The sequence below is a fragment of the Oenanthe melanoleuca genome, chromosome 9 (genome assembly GCF_029582105.1).
Source record: "Oenanthe melanoleuca isolate GR-GAL-2019-014 chromosome 9, OMel1.0, whole genome shotgun sequence".
NCBI lineage: Eukaryota > Metazoa > Chordata > Aves > Passeriformes > Muscicapidae > Oenanthe > Oenanthe melanoleuca.
The window spans coordinates 10,843,488-10,863,556 of record NC_079343.1 but is presented as its reverse complement, the minus strand read 5'-3'; the positions used below and the strand labels follow the sequence as shown (position 1 = coordinate 10,863,556).

At 37.9% G+C, this 20,069-nt stretch overlaps 1 protein-coding gene across 1 annotated transcript in view; it reads left to right on the top strand.

Annotated features, from left to right (window-relative positions):
• SLC9A9 (solute carrier family 9 member A9) overlaps window positions 1-20,069 on the top strand; it is a 172,777-nt gene that overhangs the window by 127,313 nt on the left and 25,395 nt on the right. Inside the window, exons 16-17 of the mRNA XM_056498959.1 lie at window positions 1,085-1,133; window positions 6,166-6,245. Of these exons, the coding sequence (XP_056354934.1) occupies window positions 1,085-1,133; window positions 6,166-6,245 (129 nt within the window). The remainder of the gene's footprint in view (window positions 1-1,084; window positions 1,134-6,165; window positions 6,246-20,069) is intronic.

The window sequence follows — 20,069 nt, the reverse complement described above, 5'->3', positions numbered from 1 at the left end:
TTTTTGGTCCATTCAGTATTTACATATAAAAAACATCTACTTTTCATGTATTTCCTATCATTGTCTCCAATTCAATAAGAGTGTATTCATAACATTCACAGACAAGAATGTTGAGGTATGTAATTGTTAAGATTAAATATTATTTTAAAATATAATGTGATATGTTATTATGAAAAGCAAAACTCATCTCAAGAATGAAGCCTATCAGAAAACCAGTAAGGTGTCCTTAAATTAATATCCAGTGAAAGACTACATTTTCTTTGTATCAGTAAATTCTGGTTTAGCTTAGTGAACCTGCTACTATGTGGGAGCTTGTGAGGTGTATGGGGGTTGTTGGTCACCTTAGCTGTGTGCTTCAGATTTGGGTGATAATAAAGTGCATTATTTATCATCCCTCACTGCTTTCCATACTTTCTTGTGTCTTTCATCAGCACAAGCCTCTGTTGTTCAACTTGAAACATTTTTCAATTACATTTCTCCTCAGCTCTTAGTATCAGCCCTGATCAAAAGATGTCAATTCTTCCACCATGCCCCTTTAAACAACCAATTTTATTTTTTTCTCATCCATATGGGATGGGGAAATGCCACCCAAGGTTATCATCATCTTGCACATCACTCACTGCAGTCTCCTCTCCCTTCTGGGCTGCTTCCCTGTACCTGATGTGCCAAGTAAAGCCTTTTCCAAGTGTTTCAAGAGATCCAAAATGCAGCACAGTCAAAATTCACTGGAGTTCTGCAATCCCATCCTCCACTACCAACTGCAGTAGCTCAGCTCTGCTCTTCTGTCAGCAATTAAGGATTTCCTAGCACAGGTTAACAGCCTGATTGCCTCTCCCCAGAGATGGATCAGAGCCAGGATAAAGATCTCATCTCAGGTGTTAGGAATGGCAGTTACAAGGCATCTTAAGTTTTCTAAAAACTTCAGAAGTTCCTTAATTCAAAAAGTGATCCTAATGTTTTTTCAGCTCTTCTCATTTCTCACCTAGTAGGAAATGAGTGGCACAAGAAACATTTTTACGCTCAAAGCTGTCTAATATACATCAGATCATGACCATATGTGCTCAGGTTTGGTTTTTTTTTACAGAGTTGGTGTAGATCCAGATGAAGACCTGAAAGCTAAAGCTGTGAGCCAGGTATGTCAGGCTTTTGGACATGCATGCTGAATTTAAAAGTGTTCAGTGTTTGGCAGAGCATGGCTGCATCTGTGGAAATGAGACATCTCAGGACAATGTTTAGAATTAAAAGAATTAAAAATGAAATTGTGTAATGTTCAATTCTAGCAGGTCAGGTGTATGAAAATATTTTTCAGTTATTTTTCACATGGAAGCCTAAGTACACTGTGAACTTGAAACCTCTAAAGGGAGCTCCTGAACAAGCTGCAGCTGTTAATCTCTGCCCTTCCATTTTATGTCATATATGTATGGTGCAGTTTCAAATGCAGCACTGCCTGCAGCAGCAGCAGAAATCTGCACTCAATGCAGAGACACGACCTGAGGCTCAGCATGGTGGGTGGAACAGGCAGTGGGACTGAGGACAGCCACAGTACAGCTGACAAGGTGCCAAAAAAAAAAGCCAACAAGTGCCTAATGCTGGTGATACTGTCCCATGCCCCCTTTCAGACAGCACAACTGGAAATGAAATGTAAATCATCCAACAATAACATAAATGTAGAAAATAAGCTGAGGAAGATACAAGATCCTTTATTCATTTGAAAATATATTAGAGATATCATTAGGCAAAACTTGAATATATCTTATGTACTGAGTATGCCTAACATTGACACATTTACACATATCTGAAGGCACAGGAGGTGAATCTCAATTTTCATTGTAGCAAGTAGAATTCAGGTGCCTCATTATCCTAATGTTTCTTTTAAAAGAAGAAAAGCCAGTATTATTCACACTGATCACATCTTCATTTTAGAACCCAGTCACTATTCAAAAAGGTTTAGCATAACCCTTCACTGCACCATGGCAAGGCACTGTTTTATTCTGAGTCTAAGGAGACTCATGTTAAATTCACTTTCCTAAGCATCTTGGTAGGAATTCCTGCAATGCCTCTGTCTGAATTCTGAACAGAGCAGGACACAGAACCATAGTCTATTTTTAATTGGAGTATAGAGATACAGAATTGCAGAAATTTTCTGCTTTTCAGCACTTATAAATTATCAAAGATCAGGGAATGCAGAATGCAGCATAAAATTGACTGAATGCATGCTTTGCAAAAACCTGATTTCTTCAGAAGCCTCTAGGCATCTAATTTTCTCATTCTTTTCCTGAAAATAGTAATTTTTATTTACAACAGTAACACATCCAGTGTCCCAACTGTGCTCTGTGAATTAACACCTATCTCTCCTGACAAAGCTGAACAATACAACGCAGAAGGTGTAAATAAATATAACACTTTTCATGCCCTATCATGTCCAGTTCAACATTCTTTATAGTAGTATATTATACCTTGGAAAATAATTTTGCTGTTCTGCTTATTCTTCCCCCATCCCATGGTATTTTATTTTCATTTGTCTGACTTTTTTTTTATATTTGACATCTCAATCTTTTCTAATTCAGACCTTTGCTGCATTCTCTGTAGCACTCACTGTTTTAACTCAGTACCTATCATAGTCATTCAAGTCAGGTTGTTTCTTCTAATTTTCTCCTTCATCTCATCTCTCTCTCTCATTCCTCTTGTTCCCATGTTTCCTCTTTTCTTTCCCTTCATTTCCAAAATGATATTTTTTTTTTTTTTTAGTTACCTTTCATTACTTCTTATTTTCTTCCTGTGCTTTTTCAGTGAAAGCACTTGATTTTCCTACACATCCATCCCTGCACAAATAGCAGGTGCCAGTACCTCCCACTGCCAGTTAAAGCTTTTGCCCAGGTGAACTTTAAACCACGTGCCCACTCTCATGCTGTTAATTGAAGCTTCAGGGGAGACTGTACGAGAAATAAGAAGGAAATGTCTCCAAGAATAAGATGTTTAAAAGAGAGCAAAAATTAATGGAAAAGAAGCCTCTAGGCTTCTCCCTGCTCAGAGTACTCAGCCAGAATGGGAAAGCTGCAAGTCTGCTACTGAGATTTGAATTTAGCTCTTCTGTGACCACTCTAACTAGCAGGACATGGGTACCTTGCTCTGGGAACCTCTCAATCCATGTCTGTAACAATACCTAGATTTATTTTTAGGGACAGAGTGAGCCTTAAAGGCCTTCCACCTCATGGCTGCTATGTCAGATGCAATACCAGCTGTATGAATGCAAAACCCTTTTCCTTCCTTACCTCTTCTTCTTTATCTCCCTTCTTTCCCTCCTTTGCCTCCCAAAAATTCAATTTTCTGTGAAGAGATTTATTTGATAATTCTATGTACACAGTTATTTCTAAACTTCTGATTATGTTCTATTTTGGGCTAACTGAAACAATAATTTTGGCAGCCAGCTGGCAGCAAATTCCAGTTCAGATTGTAAGACCTGGAACCCTGAGCTTCTTCCCTAGAAAAGGTGGGGAGCCTTTTCATGTATAATTAACATCTGCACTTCACCATACCATGATCCATCAAAAGCATATCTCAGTTTCAATTCCATCTTGTCACAGAATTTATCATTAAATCATTATCACAGCATAAGGATAAACAAAATAGCCTCATATTCATACCCATTTACTTATTAATGGACTGACATAACTTAGTTCTGAAAGAAATTACATAATACATTCTAAAATAATATATATTATTGTAAAGAAAATAGTATGTAAAAACAAACCACTTTGCTGCACATTGTGTACATTCAGTGCATAAACACCAAAAGCTAACTCTGAAAAGCACAATGCAAGACAAATAACACTAAGCAGAGTTATAAAACTGAACTATTTTAAAAAGGCAAAACCTTTATGGCAGTGAGCTATTTAACTGAATTCCCATTTTAAAAGATAGTCAATAGCAAATTTCATTCAGATGGCTTATGTATCTCAAATTCTGCTATGTTAACTTGTTGAGAGAGGATAAGAATATACTTTCTACAAGCATTTAAGAAAACACGTAGATGAGCTGTTGACCTCAGATAAAAACTAAATAGCCTGCAAGATGTTTATCAATATCATCTCTGTCAAACTAATCTGCATAGTTTATTTAACTGTCCCTACATCTTAGTTACACTGTTCTCATCAGTTTCATCTGCCAGCTGGCTGGTGAATTTATTGCAAGGACTAATGAGAGTAATCTCCATATGGGCAATTCCCATATGGAAGAAGAGATGTGAGAAACTTTGGCATTTTCCCTTTCCAGAGAGAAAATGTTTGGAAGAGATAGAACACTGTCTCCCTTACTTTTACCTCTCTGAACTGCAGAGAAAGTGAAAAGTTACTTTTTAAAATCATGGAATTCAAGGATCTGCAAGAGCCCTGAAAATTCACATCAACCTCTCCTGTTATCCCTTGTACTGTTTCTGCAGGGACTGCACTCCTGATAACCACCCAGATTCCCACAAAAGCTGATAACACAATACAGATTTCACATGCAAAAGGAGGAGGGTACAACACATGCTAAACTAGAAATAAAAGAAGGCCCAGGTCAGGACCAGAAAACCTTGTGTAGACGTCTTCCTCCACTGCTTTCATACAGGAACAATTCATGTTCCCAAATGAGGAAACATTTTCCTTTAGAGGAAGCTAGAGGTGTAATGAATTTGGAAAGAGGAATTAAACAACATTCCTATTCAAACAAAGAACACAGGCCATTTACAGAGCTCACTGTGCTGTTAACAAGCTGTCCTCTGCATCCTCTGCACCACACAAGAGTAGCCCACACCACAATGTTTATTTCAGTGCCTGTCCTCTTCCTCATCTCCCCCTGTGCTCTCAAGTCCTTCCCTCTCCTTTATTCAGTGTTGTTGTTGTGACCTAACACAGATTTTACCTACAATCATACTTCCTGCTTTAATCTTTCAATCTTTTCCCAATCTTTATCTTGCCAAAATGCACTGTTAGATGTTTAGAGCTTGGAAAAGTGTTCTGCTGCTCAGTTAGGAATTAGTACTGTCCTCTTCCCCCGTTACTGCAAGAGTTGCTAAAATACTCAGTGCAGTTAACAAGGAAACAGATCCCAAGAATAATATTTGTTTTATTTGGTGCATTAGCAAAATCATAATAGCTACAGCATGGATTCTGTGTAATCTTATTCAAAACTCAATGACATCAATGTTCCCATTGTTCCAAAGTTCCCATGAACAGGATGCCTTGGAGCTAGAACTTACTCTTTTGAGGGTCAGACCATTGACATTATCATCAGCCAATTTATATGTATATTAATCTATAATATGGTATTATATTTTAATATATTATTAGATTGAAACATGAAAATTAACAGATTCATTGGTTTAAAACTGTGTAAGAAAAAAATACTCTCATTAAAACTAACCTAACTTAATAAAAAACAAAAAACAGTCGAGCATCCTTAGAGAACTGGCCATCCCATTCCTAATTTCTGCTAGTAATTCTTCCACTAGTACTGATGTGATATCTAGAGTATGACCTAACTGGCTGTCTTTGTACAGGTAACTGTTCCTAACTGATTATTTCAAGGTATGGAATGATAAAGACCTTCCACCTCAGGGTGGTGGAAAGGAAAAGGACAGTCCACCTCTCTACCTGTGCAGCATGTCACAGAATTAGCTTGCAGAATGGAAAGGGTATTTTGAACCTTGTCAATTTTACTCATGTTCCCCTCCCCTTGGAAAGAATCATAGAAAGCACTTTCCTAGTTATTAGAATATCTCAATCCCCTTGGGAAAGGCATTTGGTTAGACATACACAAACAGCCTCTGATCTTGTAGGGGTAAACTGAAGTAATCCCACAACAGCAATTAAATCAAAATATCAATTTATTGATCTCAGAGTGTAGCACTTCTCAACTGCTTAAAAAATTTGGAATCATTCATAGAAGTAAATGCTACATCCTTCCAATGAGTGCAGCAATGAGAAATGTGCTGTATGAGCCAATTTTCTCCTGAACTCATTCACAGGGATGACATTTGTGCCACAACAAAGCTTTTTAATTTAAAAAAGTGCAGTTAATTGTAATTTGGTCTGACATGTATTATTAATATAGGAACTCCATGTTTTATTTATTTTATAAAAATGCTTCTCACTTCATTCATTCATTCATTTATTTATTTTGCAGAGTGCATCTAACTTGGATAAAAATACAACCAAAGCTGAGAGTGCGTGGCTGTTCAGAATATGGTATGGCTTTGATCACAGGTATCCTTTTCTGTTATGGACATTGAATGAGAGTTGTGCTACAATTTGCCTTCAAAACATTCAATAATCAAAAATCATTATACTTTTAAGAGCCAAAACAGAAGTGTAATCTATTTTAATGTGTTTCTAAGGAGTAGATATTTTGCAATTCCAAGGCAGGAGAAGGTCCAGCCATGACTCAGGCTATGGTGAGAGGGAACAAGTTAAGGAGCTCTGAGTAATAGCATATAGACAATACATTTAAATAAATTAACCTTCTTAAAATTCCTGGATAAAACTAATCCAATCATTATTTAGATAGGGTGTAGATTCTGTGTTTGGGGAAACCAGGAGATTGGAGCCAGAAGCAGCCAAATGCCTGCTGCCTGACCATATACTCAGAAAGCTACCCAAGAGAAAAACTAAGACAATACTGCTTTACCTACACCTCTAATAAAACACAGAAAGGGGGCATCCATTATGAAAACTCCCAGGACTTTCCTGAAGCTCATGCTTCCTGATCCCTGGATTCTTGAGCCTTTGTGCTTTTATTCACATTCCTCCTGAGGCATGTGGAGTACAGACCTTGAATACAAGTGTCTGATGCTTTATTCCAGGAAATCTGATTTCCATGTCTTTTGCATTTCAAGAAAATATTTTAAGTGATAAAAGAACATCCTCCTAAGCTGAGGCAGAACATACAGTCTGACTCTGCCTGTGAAAAATTGTAAATGCTACCATTCTAATTTATAGTAATTTTAAACTGACTCTGCACAGGCTTTGCATAGCTGCCAGTGAGATCCCACAGTAACAATCCCACCCTAAGCCTTTAACAGAGATGCACAGTGAATATAAGAGAAGCCCACCTGCTGATTTCTGTGCATCCTGGCTCAGGAGCTGAGCAGGCAAAGCTCTGCCAATGCTGTCTCCATTATCCATTAGCACATCTATTGGCCAGGTAAACCCTGCACTACTGAGCAGAAATTAATGTTCAGGCTGCATGTGTTTTTCCTGATACCTGCTGCAGCAAACTAGAATTAAATATTTCAGCTGATAAAATGTAATTCTTTGGGAATACAGCTTCCTTGGAGAGTTCAACTGAAGTTATCCTTCAAAGAGACTTTTGATGGAAAAACATCTTTTTGGTTAAAAATGGATGTTTGCCCTTAATTCATCTACTCGAGCAGTTTTAAAGGCCAAAAAGCACTTGGCATTAAAATGTTTCCCTTGGATAATTCTTGAAGAATACATAGAATTAGTAGATAAATGTTATATGGAGTGAGAAATGTGTTTAAATGTTAATGTTGAGTACCAACACGACTGTCTTTAACCAGCCCTATTTCAGAAGAAATAGCCTGTGGTGGTGGTATATCCTAGAACTACAAGTCAAAGGAACAGATGAACAGGGTGAGGGGAAGGGGGAATTTTTCCTCTGAAGATAAAAAAATAAATAAGAACAAGCAAAAACTGTGGAAGGCGGGAGCAGGACAGAAGCGTGAATTAAAGACATGAAGGAGAGCAGGGGCAGAGATAGAAAACAAGGGACAGAGGCAGAAGAGGGAAAGAGAAATCAATATGGAAAAGTCAACAGCAGTACATGTAAAATGAAAAGTCTGTAGAAGCACCAGAAGTACCACTTCTCAGATATTATCTGTATGGCAGAGATCTTGAATATGGGTGATTGATGCTTTATTCTAGAAGTTCTGGTTTCTATGTCCTTTGCTTTTCAAGAAAATATTTTAAGTGATTTTAAAAAATAGTAGTTTTTAAAGAACACATTTATTCATGTCAGTCTCACTACCAGTCAAGCCATAATCTTTCTTTAGAATTCAGATGTTCAGAGATTATAGCTGTGCCGTTACCCTAAAATATATATTTATTACAAATAATACATCTACATTTCACTAATCCTGAAAATGTATGCCCATATTCCTGCATGGAATGATAGTTCAACCCACTAATGCTGTGACTCACAGCTCTGAGCTTTTCTTTGGTATCACTATTTCTGAAAGGCATTCTTTTCAAGGAGAGAAAAATTATCCACCCCAAATTTCTTTTGCCTTTCCCTGCCTAATGTTATAAAGCCATGTTGCTATATTTAGAGGAAGAAATTGTCATGTAGCATAGTACTTGTCCCCAGTACAAGATTGCAGAGAGGATTATGATAAAGTTTTCAAAGAAAATATACAGCAAACTAATAACCTATCTCTTCACATACTTCGAAAGCATACAAGCCTCTGACATTTCTATAGTTTGACATTTGCTCTTAGGCATTAACACAAATCTACCCACTCCTCTGGCAATAACATCTCTTATGCCTATTTATTTCACAGGAGGAAAGCATGAGGGAGGAAATATCACTAAGGAAATCAAAAAGTTGTGCTGTTCCTTGCTGTCGTTATGAATGATTTCCAATTAGTTCAGTGATCTTAGGCAATGGCAACATGCCATGCTGGGGTAGAACTAGGCAAAAAATCCCTGCAATTCTGTTTGAGAATCACATTTTATTTTTATTCTGAAAGAAACATCAGGAGCCTGACCCAGAGCCAAATGGGTTCAATGAGGATTACATTCTTTCAACAAAAGTTTCTTTGAATCAGGTATTGATACCTTAGTAAAACATATTCTCTAAAATCTAGGCCAAGAAATGTTAACATTGAGATAATAAAAATGAAGAACAGATCATTTTAGTGCGTAGAGTTATCTTCTTGAATTTCCATCTCAAAAATTTAAACAAGAAAAATGCAAAATAAAATACTTGCATCTAACAGGGGGCAACTTCCAGTGAGCCAACTTTTCTTTTTACAAAAACACTGTTACATTGAATGGAAGCAGGTGTCTGGGACAGAGTGAGACAATTCTCCATAAAGTAACTCCTAAAAGTGTTTCTGATTAAAACACAGTTATCCATCATTCAAATTCATGCCTTTCAGTTTGATTTAAAAAAAAAAAAAAAAAAAAAAAAAAAAAAAAAAAAAAAAAACAGCAGCAGCAAAAGCTGTTTGTGTCCTTTGCACTTGCCCAAAATCCATCAGCCAAAAGGAATTGTTCGTAGACTTCAAAAGTTTATCCTCCTTATCAGGGCACCTATCATTTTATTTCTCCTGTGCTTTGTACGTGGATAAAACAGACATAATGGCTGACTATTGAGTAAGACAAGTACTATTCTGTGCCTGGGAGAAAATGGAAAACCTACTAAAAGCAAAAGTGCATTGTAGGGTGAACTGGCAGTCAAAGACAAGCTCAGCATTTTGTGGTCTTTTCAGCTGAATTTTCCTTCTGGGCTGGCTTGTCACTCTCATCTCAGACACCTTTGGAAGGAAAAGGCAAGGAAGAGCCTGAAAGCATGCACATGCACACTGTTTTCTTTCACCTACTGGAGGACTAAAAGTTTCTTAATTACCAATATTCTGATTTATTCTACTTTTTAGCACTTCAGTGAAAACAGCAAAAAACCACTTAGGGTCATAATTCTGGCCTAGAAATTCACTTTGCTACACAGTTTTCAAACAGAAAAGAATCTTATCTGAGAGAGAATTCAGTCCAGCCATGAACCAAAGCAGCACTAGAGATAGCACAGCTGGAGCCAAGCCAGGTACCACGGAAGCACTGCTGCAGAATGGGCTGGCAGCAAAGGTAACCAGCATAGCACAGAAAGGCCAAGAGAGCCCAAGAATCAGCTCTGCAGGTGTTAAAAGCAGATCATAAAGGCTGAGAGGAAAACCACAGGAAATGAATTACAGTGGATCTCATAACATGAGCACAACAAAAGCAGCTGACTCTATCATGAGGCTTCCTCAAACTTCAGCAGTACTGGGAGGGTCCCCAGAAGGTGTTTTATCATTAGAAACAATTGCCTGGACTATTCCCAAAGCACAGTTTCAAGTAATGATCTAGAAAAGCTCATTGTTTTTCCACAGCACAGATAATCAGTATAGCTGATTTGGTGCTATTTCCTGACCCTTTGAAGGACACAGGATTGTTGAAACTCTGAAAATTAACCTAATAAATAAACATGGCCAATTATTAACCAGAATAATAAGTGACCTCAGCTTGTCCTTCACTCACAGAAAGAAACCTAGATAAATAATTCTGAAACAATTCCATGCTGAATAAGCAAGTAAAAACATTCTCATTTGTAAAGTTTTGTTCATTTCAATTCTTTGACAGTCTCATTCATGTCCAGATATCTTTTTACAATGAAAAATTACTAAGCATGACTTAAATAACAAGTATGAGTGCAAAATTAAATACAAAGTATTAAATTAAAAATCCTTGGCTTTTTACAATATTTGACATATGATCCTTTTCACAATTACATTGTATGGAGACACACAAAGTTTATTCATGATAATTTATTGATATATTTATCAAAAAATGTAAATCTTCAAGCCCACCCTTTCATCACCACAATCCTGCAATAAGGGAGCTTCAGGTACTTTGTTTCCATGAAATATAATCAAAAGGAAATAAAGGTTGAATTTTTACTATTCAGATCTTCCATCCTGATACTAAGATTCAGTACATTGCAGAAAGGCCCGTTTACATGTTTAAAACAAAAACAAAAAATTAAATTAGGGAGAAAACAGACAAGGGAAAACTATAGAAAAATCAGATTATTTTTCATGGTCTAATTTTAGCTCTTAAAGTTGCATAAAATGATAAAAACACTAAGTCATTCTTAGTGAATTGAACTTTTTTTTTTTGCCAAAGGTGTTATTGCACTGGTGACAAAGCCATTATATCAAGCTTCTTGATTTCTTTAAAGCCTTCAAAGTACTATGCAGTGCTTTTCCCTTTAAAGGAAGAAATAGTCACATGGAAGAAACTTTATGGGATTTTGTAAAAAAAAAAAAATCAATGTTCAAAATAATGGCTAAGAGATGCGGGGCTGGGACAAGTGGAGGAGAACATGTCATTATTGTTGCAGTCTGAGGAGCAGGGAAGTGCTTTTCTGGAAGCTCTTACCAAATCCTTGTTGTCATCTCTCACAGATGCTGGCCCTGGTTTCCTGTTCTTTGCATCAAATGCTCATTGATTTTTTTTAAAAGTTTTGCACAGCAAAGGCAGAACCTGACCTAGAGGTTATTGTGGACAATTGCTTAGAATTACCAGCTTTTCTGTGTAACATGACATATTATACCTTTTGTGTGTGCTGTTCTCTGAATGTCTCATAACAAGGACCTCAGCTGAATACAGAGACTTCTCACAGATTCTAGGTGGACCAATATAAATACGTGGCTCTTTATGCAACTATGTCACTTTCTTTCATATAATATATTAAAATGATTAGAACCTGCAATAGATAGAAATCACAAACATCATCCCATGTGGAGTTTAATTTAAACATAAAACTATTCATAGAGGAAATACACTTTAGTCTTTCCAGTATAAATCCAGTCCAAAAAAAAACCCAAGAAAACAAACAAACCAAAACAAAACGCCCCAAACCAAACAAAAACCATCTTTCAGTTCTGCAGCTTACTTCTACTTGCATAGCTGCCTGTTAAAGTACCTGTCACAAGAAAATAAAAAACCTGGAGCTGATCTACAGCTTAGTGAAGTAAATGGACTCAGTTTACTGACCCAAACAAATTATAGCTTAAACCACCATAGTATCTGATTTTACTGATAAGTCTTATCATTCTGTTGACAATTCTTTATTTTCCTCCCCTTCTCACTTTATTATTACAGCAAACTGAAGGCTGACTGTACAAAGAAGCAGAAGCCCAGGCTTGTATTAGTCAAGCATGAAATTATAGTTTGTTGGCTGACAATAGTTAATAGCACCCAAGAGACCCAAGTATGATATAAGAGTACTGGAAGCTTATAACACAGATTTAATCAAGCATAACTTAAAACCCTCTTTCAAGTCTCTCATTATTTCATTTACACCTCTGTATGTGCAAAAAGTTACTTTGCAGTACATCTAAAGTGTTTTAAAGTGTTTTTCTGCATGTGTATCTTTGACTGTTGTGTTTCCAGGCATTTAATGTATATTGAAATGCCTGCTGCATCTGTAATGCCATCTATAAATGGCACTTCTTTCACAGCAGCAATTGTCACAGCAAGATATTGCTAAATATAACATCATCTAGGCAAGAAATTGGTAATACTTCCTAGTAAGGGGCTGTTATTAATGTTAAATTACAGTGGTATTCTGGTAAAAGCTTTGAGACTAAAGGAATCAGGATGATTAATGTTATCAACCAGGAATGGCAAAGAACACATTAATGATTTTCCATCAGAAAATATTGTTGAATTGAACTCTTTTACAGAAAGTTAATATCTGGATGCAAATTCCTCGTAAAGTCAATGCTATGTTCCAGTGCCTTCAAGCAGGTGTGAACAAGACTCTCCACACAAATCTTACTTGGAAGCTTGGTCTGTGTTATTGGCATCCTCCCCATTTAGCTGGCTGCTCTAGAAAAAGCACCATTGGTCCCCTTGGTTTGTGTTGGCTATGATAGTTTCAAGTTTAGTTAAACTACTTTAACACCCTAACCAGTAAGGCTGAGGCAAATGTGCAAATGTGAGAGGAAAAAGAAACTTTTTGCCTCTAATTTTAAGAACACTAGCAATCAGCAATTCAAAATGAAGCAATTTTTGGCAGCAGAGAAACTCAAGAGCCATTTTCTATTTCTGATATTGAAATAGGCACATGATTCACTAGAACATGAACATCATCCTGCTTTCAGATAGATTGTGAATCAACCAGGCTTCGTACCAGTTCTTAATTGAGCTCTTCTTCTCGAGGGGATGCCAAGGAAAGGTGGAGAGGATAGAATCCACTGATACAGGGCTGAGTACAGGTTTGCATGAGGTATTGCTGCAGATCTTCACATCTGACTAGCTCACTTTAACTACTGCCAGAGGATGTAAAAGTCTCAAGACAAAGGCTGTCTTTCATCTTACACTATAATACAAGCTTCTTGAAATGCATACTTAAATACATGAAGGAAATGAAATAAGTATTTTTATCTGATTATTTTATTCAAATTTTTTAACTTGTGCTATTATGCCCAAAGGCAAAAAGGTTTTAATCTCGTAAATACATATTTAAAAGTATTGCAAAGGATGTCTTGTTTAGGCAGACAATTCTAAAGATTTTTTATTTTGTTCTTCCATATAATTATGCACTGAACACAGCTATGAATAGTAAAATTTCATTCAAATTTTTAAAAATTCCTACTACTGATGGATTTGGGGTGCTTTTTATTCATTAGCAGTTCATAGGGAATGTTTTATTCAATTTACTGATTCAGGATATTGTTATTTATTATATCCTTAGTAGGCAAACTTCTGGTCAGTGCTATCCATTTTAAAAAGTAGAAAGCTCAAGCTTTGCAACATCTCTTAAATAGTTCAGGAGGAAGTCCCCCCTTGTTTCATTTTGCTGCTTGTTTCACTAAGGACCTGTCATCTCTGCTGGGCTCCTGGCACACCAACAGAACATCCCTGAGCACAGCCCTGCAGAGTGGGCTCACACAGCACAGCAGAGCTGGCAGTGCACACCTGCAGGCCTTTCACTGCACATCTTTGGCTTCAGGGTCTTCAGTCTGATACTCCAGATTAACAAAAAGCATCCCTACTCACATCCGCTGTTTCCCCGCGCTGTGGGAAATTCCCTTCATTCTACCTTGGTTTAAGTTGGATTCCTTGAGATAAACATGAGGAAAGTGGGTTTTCCATAGCTACTGCACCACCCTACACAGCCTTGGCCATGAAACTGCAGCTGCTGCCCCATTCTCTGGTGCTCAGCTGTCAGCTGGGAAGGGGGGCACTGCCTTCAAGTGCAGAAACCTGATTTACACTTCTACTGTTGATAGAACATCTAAAACCAGTCTGAGGAATTTTGAGCAGTAGCAATAACCCCTAATATTTCCAATATCATTAAGATAAGAAGTGATAGACTGTTCTTTAATTGGAAAGCACAGAAATGGTTTTTACTCATAAAAAGACCAGTATAATCTGTTCAAAGGTTAAGTCCTCATTAAAGACACAGAATAGTGCATGTCACAAATGGTTAAGGCTTTGAAATTCTTTGTGGATTATTCACTGAAATTTGCATTGCTACACAGCATGAACTATTTTTGGATTCTGCATAAATAGAATATCTAATACAGAATTACATTATAATGAAATATGCAATAATGCAAGTACCCATAGAGTGCTTTTCATGTACTGCAGGCATCCAAAAGTTTCAAATGCATAAAAGATGGTTACACTTGCTGCACAAATGACTGCATATGAGGTTCATTCCCATTTAGTTAAAACTCAGTAGTAAAAAATAAATACGTGCCAGCTGCTATGACACAGTTAAATTACTATTAATATTCTTTATCTTGGCAAGTGTCAGTGGGAACTGGAGTGATTAAAGATTGTCATTGGTCGTTAGGGCTTGGTCCCAGCTCAACTGGAGACTTACACTTTGTGTGATGCAGAAAATGCTGCATCAACGATCCATGGAAATGCAGATAAAACAGCTCTGGATCAGATTGTTCTGTAAATTGCCACACAAATTTAAAGAGGCAATATAAAAACACCATTATATTTAGTTATCTATGATTGTCAATTCAGTAATACCTTGGATCTTAAAATATAAGAATTAAAATAATATTAAAATATAACAAATTTACATCCATATGCAGTCCACATTGAATATAATATTTTTCTACTGTCATTTGCCCAACTCTCATTCTCATGAAACAGTACAACCTCAGAAGGAGGACTGAGGAGAGAAAGCATAGCCTCAACAAAGGCTGATCTCTATTGTGTCTGCTAGGATAGTTTTAGGACATAGAAACAAGGCTTCCAAACCCTCTTGGGCTAAGAGGAAGCAAAAATCCTGATCTTTCCCTTCACAGATCAGTGCTTTAACACCTAGGCTATTATGTAAAAAGCCAGCCAGTAACTCACCTGGCAGCATGAGGGGTTTTTTGGTTGAATTCACTGCTGTCTCAATGAGTTAGGGATGGTACAAGGACAACTAACTTACCATGTCACTTTAGAAAATGAGGCAGAAATGAAATATCTTCACAAGCCTTTCCAAATTACAGGGATACTAAGGCATCCATCACTTTGATACGTCTCTTCCCAGCCCAGGTTGCTTCTTAGCATGCCCAGGGATATGATTAGGGACCTAAGGAGATTAGTGGCTAATAATGCAGATGACTTGTGGTTTATTCTTAACAGGGTAAAATGCCGACTGTGCTCCTTTTATGCACGTTCACCAATTTTTCCAAGCACACAAACTATAGCTGAAAATTACATTTTTTCTCTTACTTCTTACATAGCAATAAATACACCTACATATCTATGTTTTTGCTTTAGGCTCTGTTGCTACAGATTTAACAAAACAGCCATGTATTTATGGTTATAGTTTTACTTTTGCACATAGAAGAGCTAGATCCTACTTTTAACCATAAGTACTTGGATGCTTCCATTATGGTGCAACTGCAAAATTAATATTATGTCTTAGGTTGCTTTCTCAGTCTTCCTCTATTAACATATCTATTGTCTGTACAGCACAGAATACCTATTTCAGTAATGAAACACTTAAAATATTTTCCTAGTATCAGACAGGTCTGATCACAATCGACATCTCCTGGACCAAAGCTCACACAGCAGCTCTGGGAGCACAAGACCCCTGCACACAGTGGGGTGTGCATCCCTACAGAACTGGTCAGACCAGACCTGACACAAGGCATAAAGTGAGTTTGGGATATGATTTCATGCACACAGGGACAGGTCCACTCCACACAAACGAGCCCAAAATCTCCCATGCCTGCTGTGCCTCCAGGTGTGAGGGAATTGCCAGCTGAATCCACAGGGAGAGCTGTGCCAGCTGCAGCTGCTGCCTGCTGAATGCACCCCCAGGAGCACATCAGGAGCCCCTATGGAATTCAGCTGTAAGCAAGCAGCTGTGGGTCTGATCTGCTCGGAGGATCAAGCAAACACACCACAAGTGCTTTCTCAGGAGTTCCTCCTAAGGCACATTGGGCACCCTCTGCCATCCCCCTTCCCTGAAAGTGTGCTGCTCTCCGGGCTGGGAGGGAGCTCCTGCAGCTCCTCCTTGCCTCCTCTCCACAGCCTGTCACTACAGGTAGATATTTTCTACTCAAGCTTTCTGCAGAGCAGTCGATCAGCTGCAAAGCAAATAGCTGTGACTCAGTTTATCACAACAGCAGAATTGGAATTAACGTTAACAAGCTAATGCTTCATCTGATTGTAAGGAGCTTTTTTAATCTTGTTTCTAATTGATTTTGACAGATTGAATTAAAATGCTTATTTGCTTTGCATTTGGTGCATGAGGACCTTCCCAACTTCCTCTCATAAAATATGCTGTCAGCACCAACCTTTGTGAGCCTGTTTTTTCTAGGCACTGGACAAGAAGACTGAGTCCTTACTTCCACTTGTTAAGAGGCTTCTGTTTTTCAGCAAGATTTTCCTTCTTTTTATTTTGTTTTGAATTTTTCAGATATAGAAGTTTTATTTTAGCTTGGATAACAATGCATAAGGTCCCATTTTGACTATGGAGCCCCCTCACTATATTCTTTTTTAAAGCCTTCCTGTGTTAGTTCCAGCTGAAGTATCAGAGGAATAGATCTCTTATCCTTCTCTGTACTTTCTGTCAAAACACTTGGAAGAAACCTTTTTGAGCCATTTCAGCTGGAATTAACAAGAGAAGACTGATTTCCTAAGGTATATGTTCCTTCTCCTGACAGTCAAGGAGACAGGCTGCTTCAGGAGAGAAATGACTTTTCTTGCATTCTATTCTCCTTCTGATGCAAGAGCAATTCTCATTACCATTCATTTGAATTCTAGTTGCTTGCAGGGGTGGGTACAAGTTCCTCAGCAATGAGCATTTTTTAGAGCTGCTGTGTGCAAAACTGTAACTATCAAACAATGTTCAGACTAATTCCCACGAGCTACAATCTATCACGGTCAGGAGATTATTGGATTCCTGTGATTCTGTACCCCGTGCCTTAATACCTGCAGTTTTGATGACTGCTGCTAGAGTGCACAAATTTCAGAGAAGGGGAAACAAAAGAGATGAATAAAGTCTTCTAGCAATAAAAAAAAAAAAAAAAAATTAAAAAAAAATTTAAAAATCACAGTAAATGATAAAGAGCTTGGAAGGTCAGGGGATATAATGATTCTGCAAAGAATTTCAGCTAGTCCTCCTAGACTATACATCAACTACATTTGTAAAAGGCATGGCACTGGAACCCATATGTGACTTTTTTGATGTGTTTTTTTAAAAAACTATAGTTACACAAGTTGTGTAAAAACAGCATACAGGAAAAGTATATAGATGAATCACATGCAAAAATAGCACACATTCACTGCCATCTTCCATTAGCATCAACAACATAACAAATGGCCCAACAAAAGAGTAAATCCAAAATAAGCCCTTTGGAATGAATGGAATTGATACTGACTCCTGACACAACTTAGCTCTTGCTCCAAGTGCTAAACCCAGAACAGATGGAGTCAGTTACTCTGCCTTAGAATTGCTGTAACTAAGGGCAGAATTTTCACTGTGGCTCCTTCCAGTTGTTTCATTGGGGTGGTAATATTTTCACCAAAATGAATGTAAGATCTTCACTCAAAAAAAAAAAAAAAAAAAAAAAAAAAAAATCAGTGAGATCCTGTCCTTTTGATCATCCTACGTGGTTTTATTGGACTGATCCAAACTATGGCGTGTCATCCATTATTTGATAACACCATCTGCATAGCAGAAACAAGACTTTGATGACCCCCAATCTGCAAGGTAAATGATCTCCATAAATCAACAGGTGTTCTTTTCATAGATTGATTACCTTTATTGGAATCGTCCATTTTCTCAGTATTATCATGGCATTTTCAGGTTTTAAAGTTGCCTCATAACTGGTTTTTAGAGCTAAATTCACATAATGCAAATTTTTTAAGTTTCATATGTGTTAAATGACATGAATTAGATATATGTGAAAACTAAAAACAACCCTTTTCATAAATATTAGTTAAGCCATATACAATGTAGTGCAATTCTGAACTGAGCCATTCAAAACCTCTCTATTTACTGTGGAAGGCAACTTCCATAATTACACACAAAGCCTCCCACCAGTGTAGCTTTCTCCAGTTTTCCCCACTAGGACAAATTGCAGTACTTTAAACTGATCTATAAGGGGAGAAATACAGGTTCACATATTTAAACATAGCTCTTCTCCTTCAGCCTGAAAATTACTAATCCAGCAAACTTGTGATTCAGAAAAGCTCACTGAGAAATTTTCTCTAGTACCTGGAGAAATCTCCAAGGCAGAGAATTTGCTGTAGAGGATGCAGGAAGAAAAGGTTCTGCCCACTACTCATTAACAAAATTGTGTCTTGGTAATCTGTGAAACTCTGCAGTAGCTGAATTTCTTCCCTACCCCAACTCCCAAGAGCACTGAGCTGTCCTCCATTTGAAAATCAGCTCTTTGTTGCTGCAACACGTTTTAGCCTATGTTTCATTTAGAAACTTCTTTTAAATGTTGTTCTTTACACTTCAAGTGCAAGTGTCTCAAGGTTTCCCATTTTTCAGTTTAATATGCCCCAGCATGGCCACTGCCTAGCAAACTGTAAGCTCTAACACCAAGGGGCTGTGACTAGCAGCCAGTGGAACAGGCAAATTGTTGACCTCGAGTGAATAGAAGCTTATTTTATGATGTTCACAAGCATTTGATAATGCCCTGTTAATGAAACTTCAGTTGCTCTTTATTCCTGACAGACAAGAGCACATTCTGTATCTCACTGGATTTAATGGCTATGACAAGTTTTGCCTGCCTGCTTGCAGCAGTGCCTGTCCTGACAGCTGAGTCAATTCCCAGCCATTGATCCCACCAAGACAGAGCAGCAGGAGCAGCCTGGGGAAGCTGCAGTGGCACCTCTGACAGCAGCACCGAGTACATCACTGCATCTAGAGGATAAGTGACAAAGCAGGAGAATGAACTTTGGCATAACAAAAACCAAACAATGTTCTGTGGCTCACAGAGCTGACAAGTCCTCAGACATTGGGGTAAGATTTGTCTCCAGGCTTTGGAGGCGAGGATGGGCAAAAGACTACGTGATTTTTTAAATTTTTTTATAAGATGCACAGCAATATCTTTCAGTGTGAGGGCACAGGGGAACATTTGGGGAAGAGCAGAGCTCTGGCTCACCCAGTCCCTTTTCCACCCTCTCTCAGCACGGCACAGACACTGAACCCCAGCAGCCTGTGTCCCCCCAGAGGCAGCAGCACCCCTCTCCCGGCAGGGCTTTAGGGAGCCCCACCTACTCCAGCTGTCAAACAGCTGGGCACTTACACCACTCCCACCACATCACTCCCATGGTGACTCGTGATTCTGCAGAACCATTGTGTGAGGCCAGTGGTTAAGTGGCAAAATTTTTCCTTTTTAAAAAAATTAAAAATATGGATACATAGATTTTTTTTTTTCTTTCAGCAATTTCTTGTTCTTTACAACATTGTTCCCCTAAAAACCAAATCTCCCTTTTCTGTGCTTTTTATTTCTATGCAAATCCTATTTTGAATGCTGAAATCCCTCCCAAATACTTCAAATATTGGACATGACTGGTTCCCACAGCATGGATTCTATGCCATGTGGCACCAGTAGATATCAACCACCCCTGAACATGAATCACTTTCTGTAATGATTGGCATTTTCACCAATTAGCAATCCTTCCATGAGATGCACATGTCAAAACAGTATGCAAGTTTGTTTTCAAGCTGCTGCTATATGTCTTAATTTGTTAATACTGCTTGGACATAAAAAGCAAGAAGCCTAACTTCTTTGATTTTTTTTCCTCCCCTCTAAAAATGTCTCT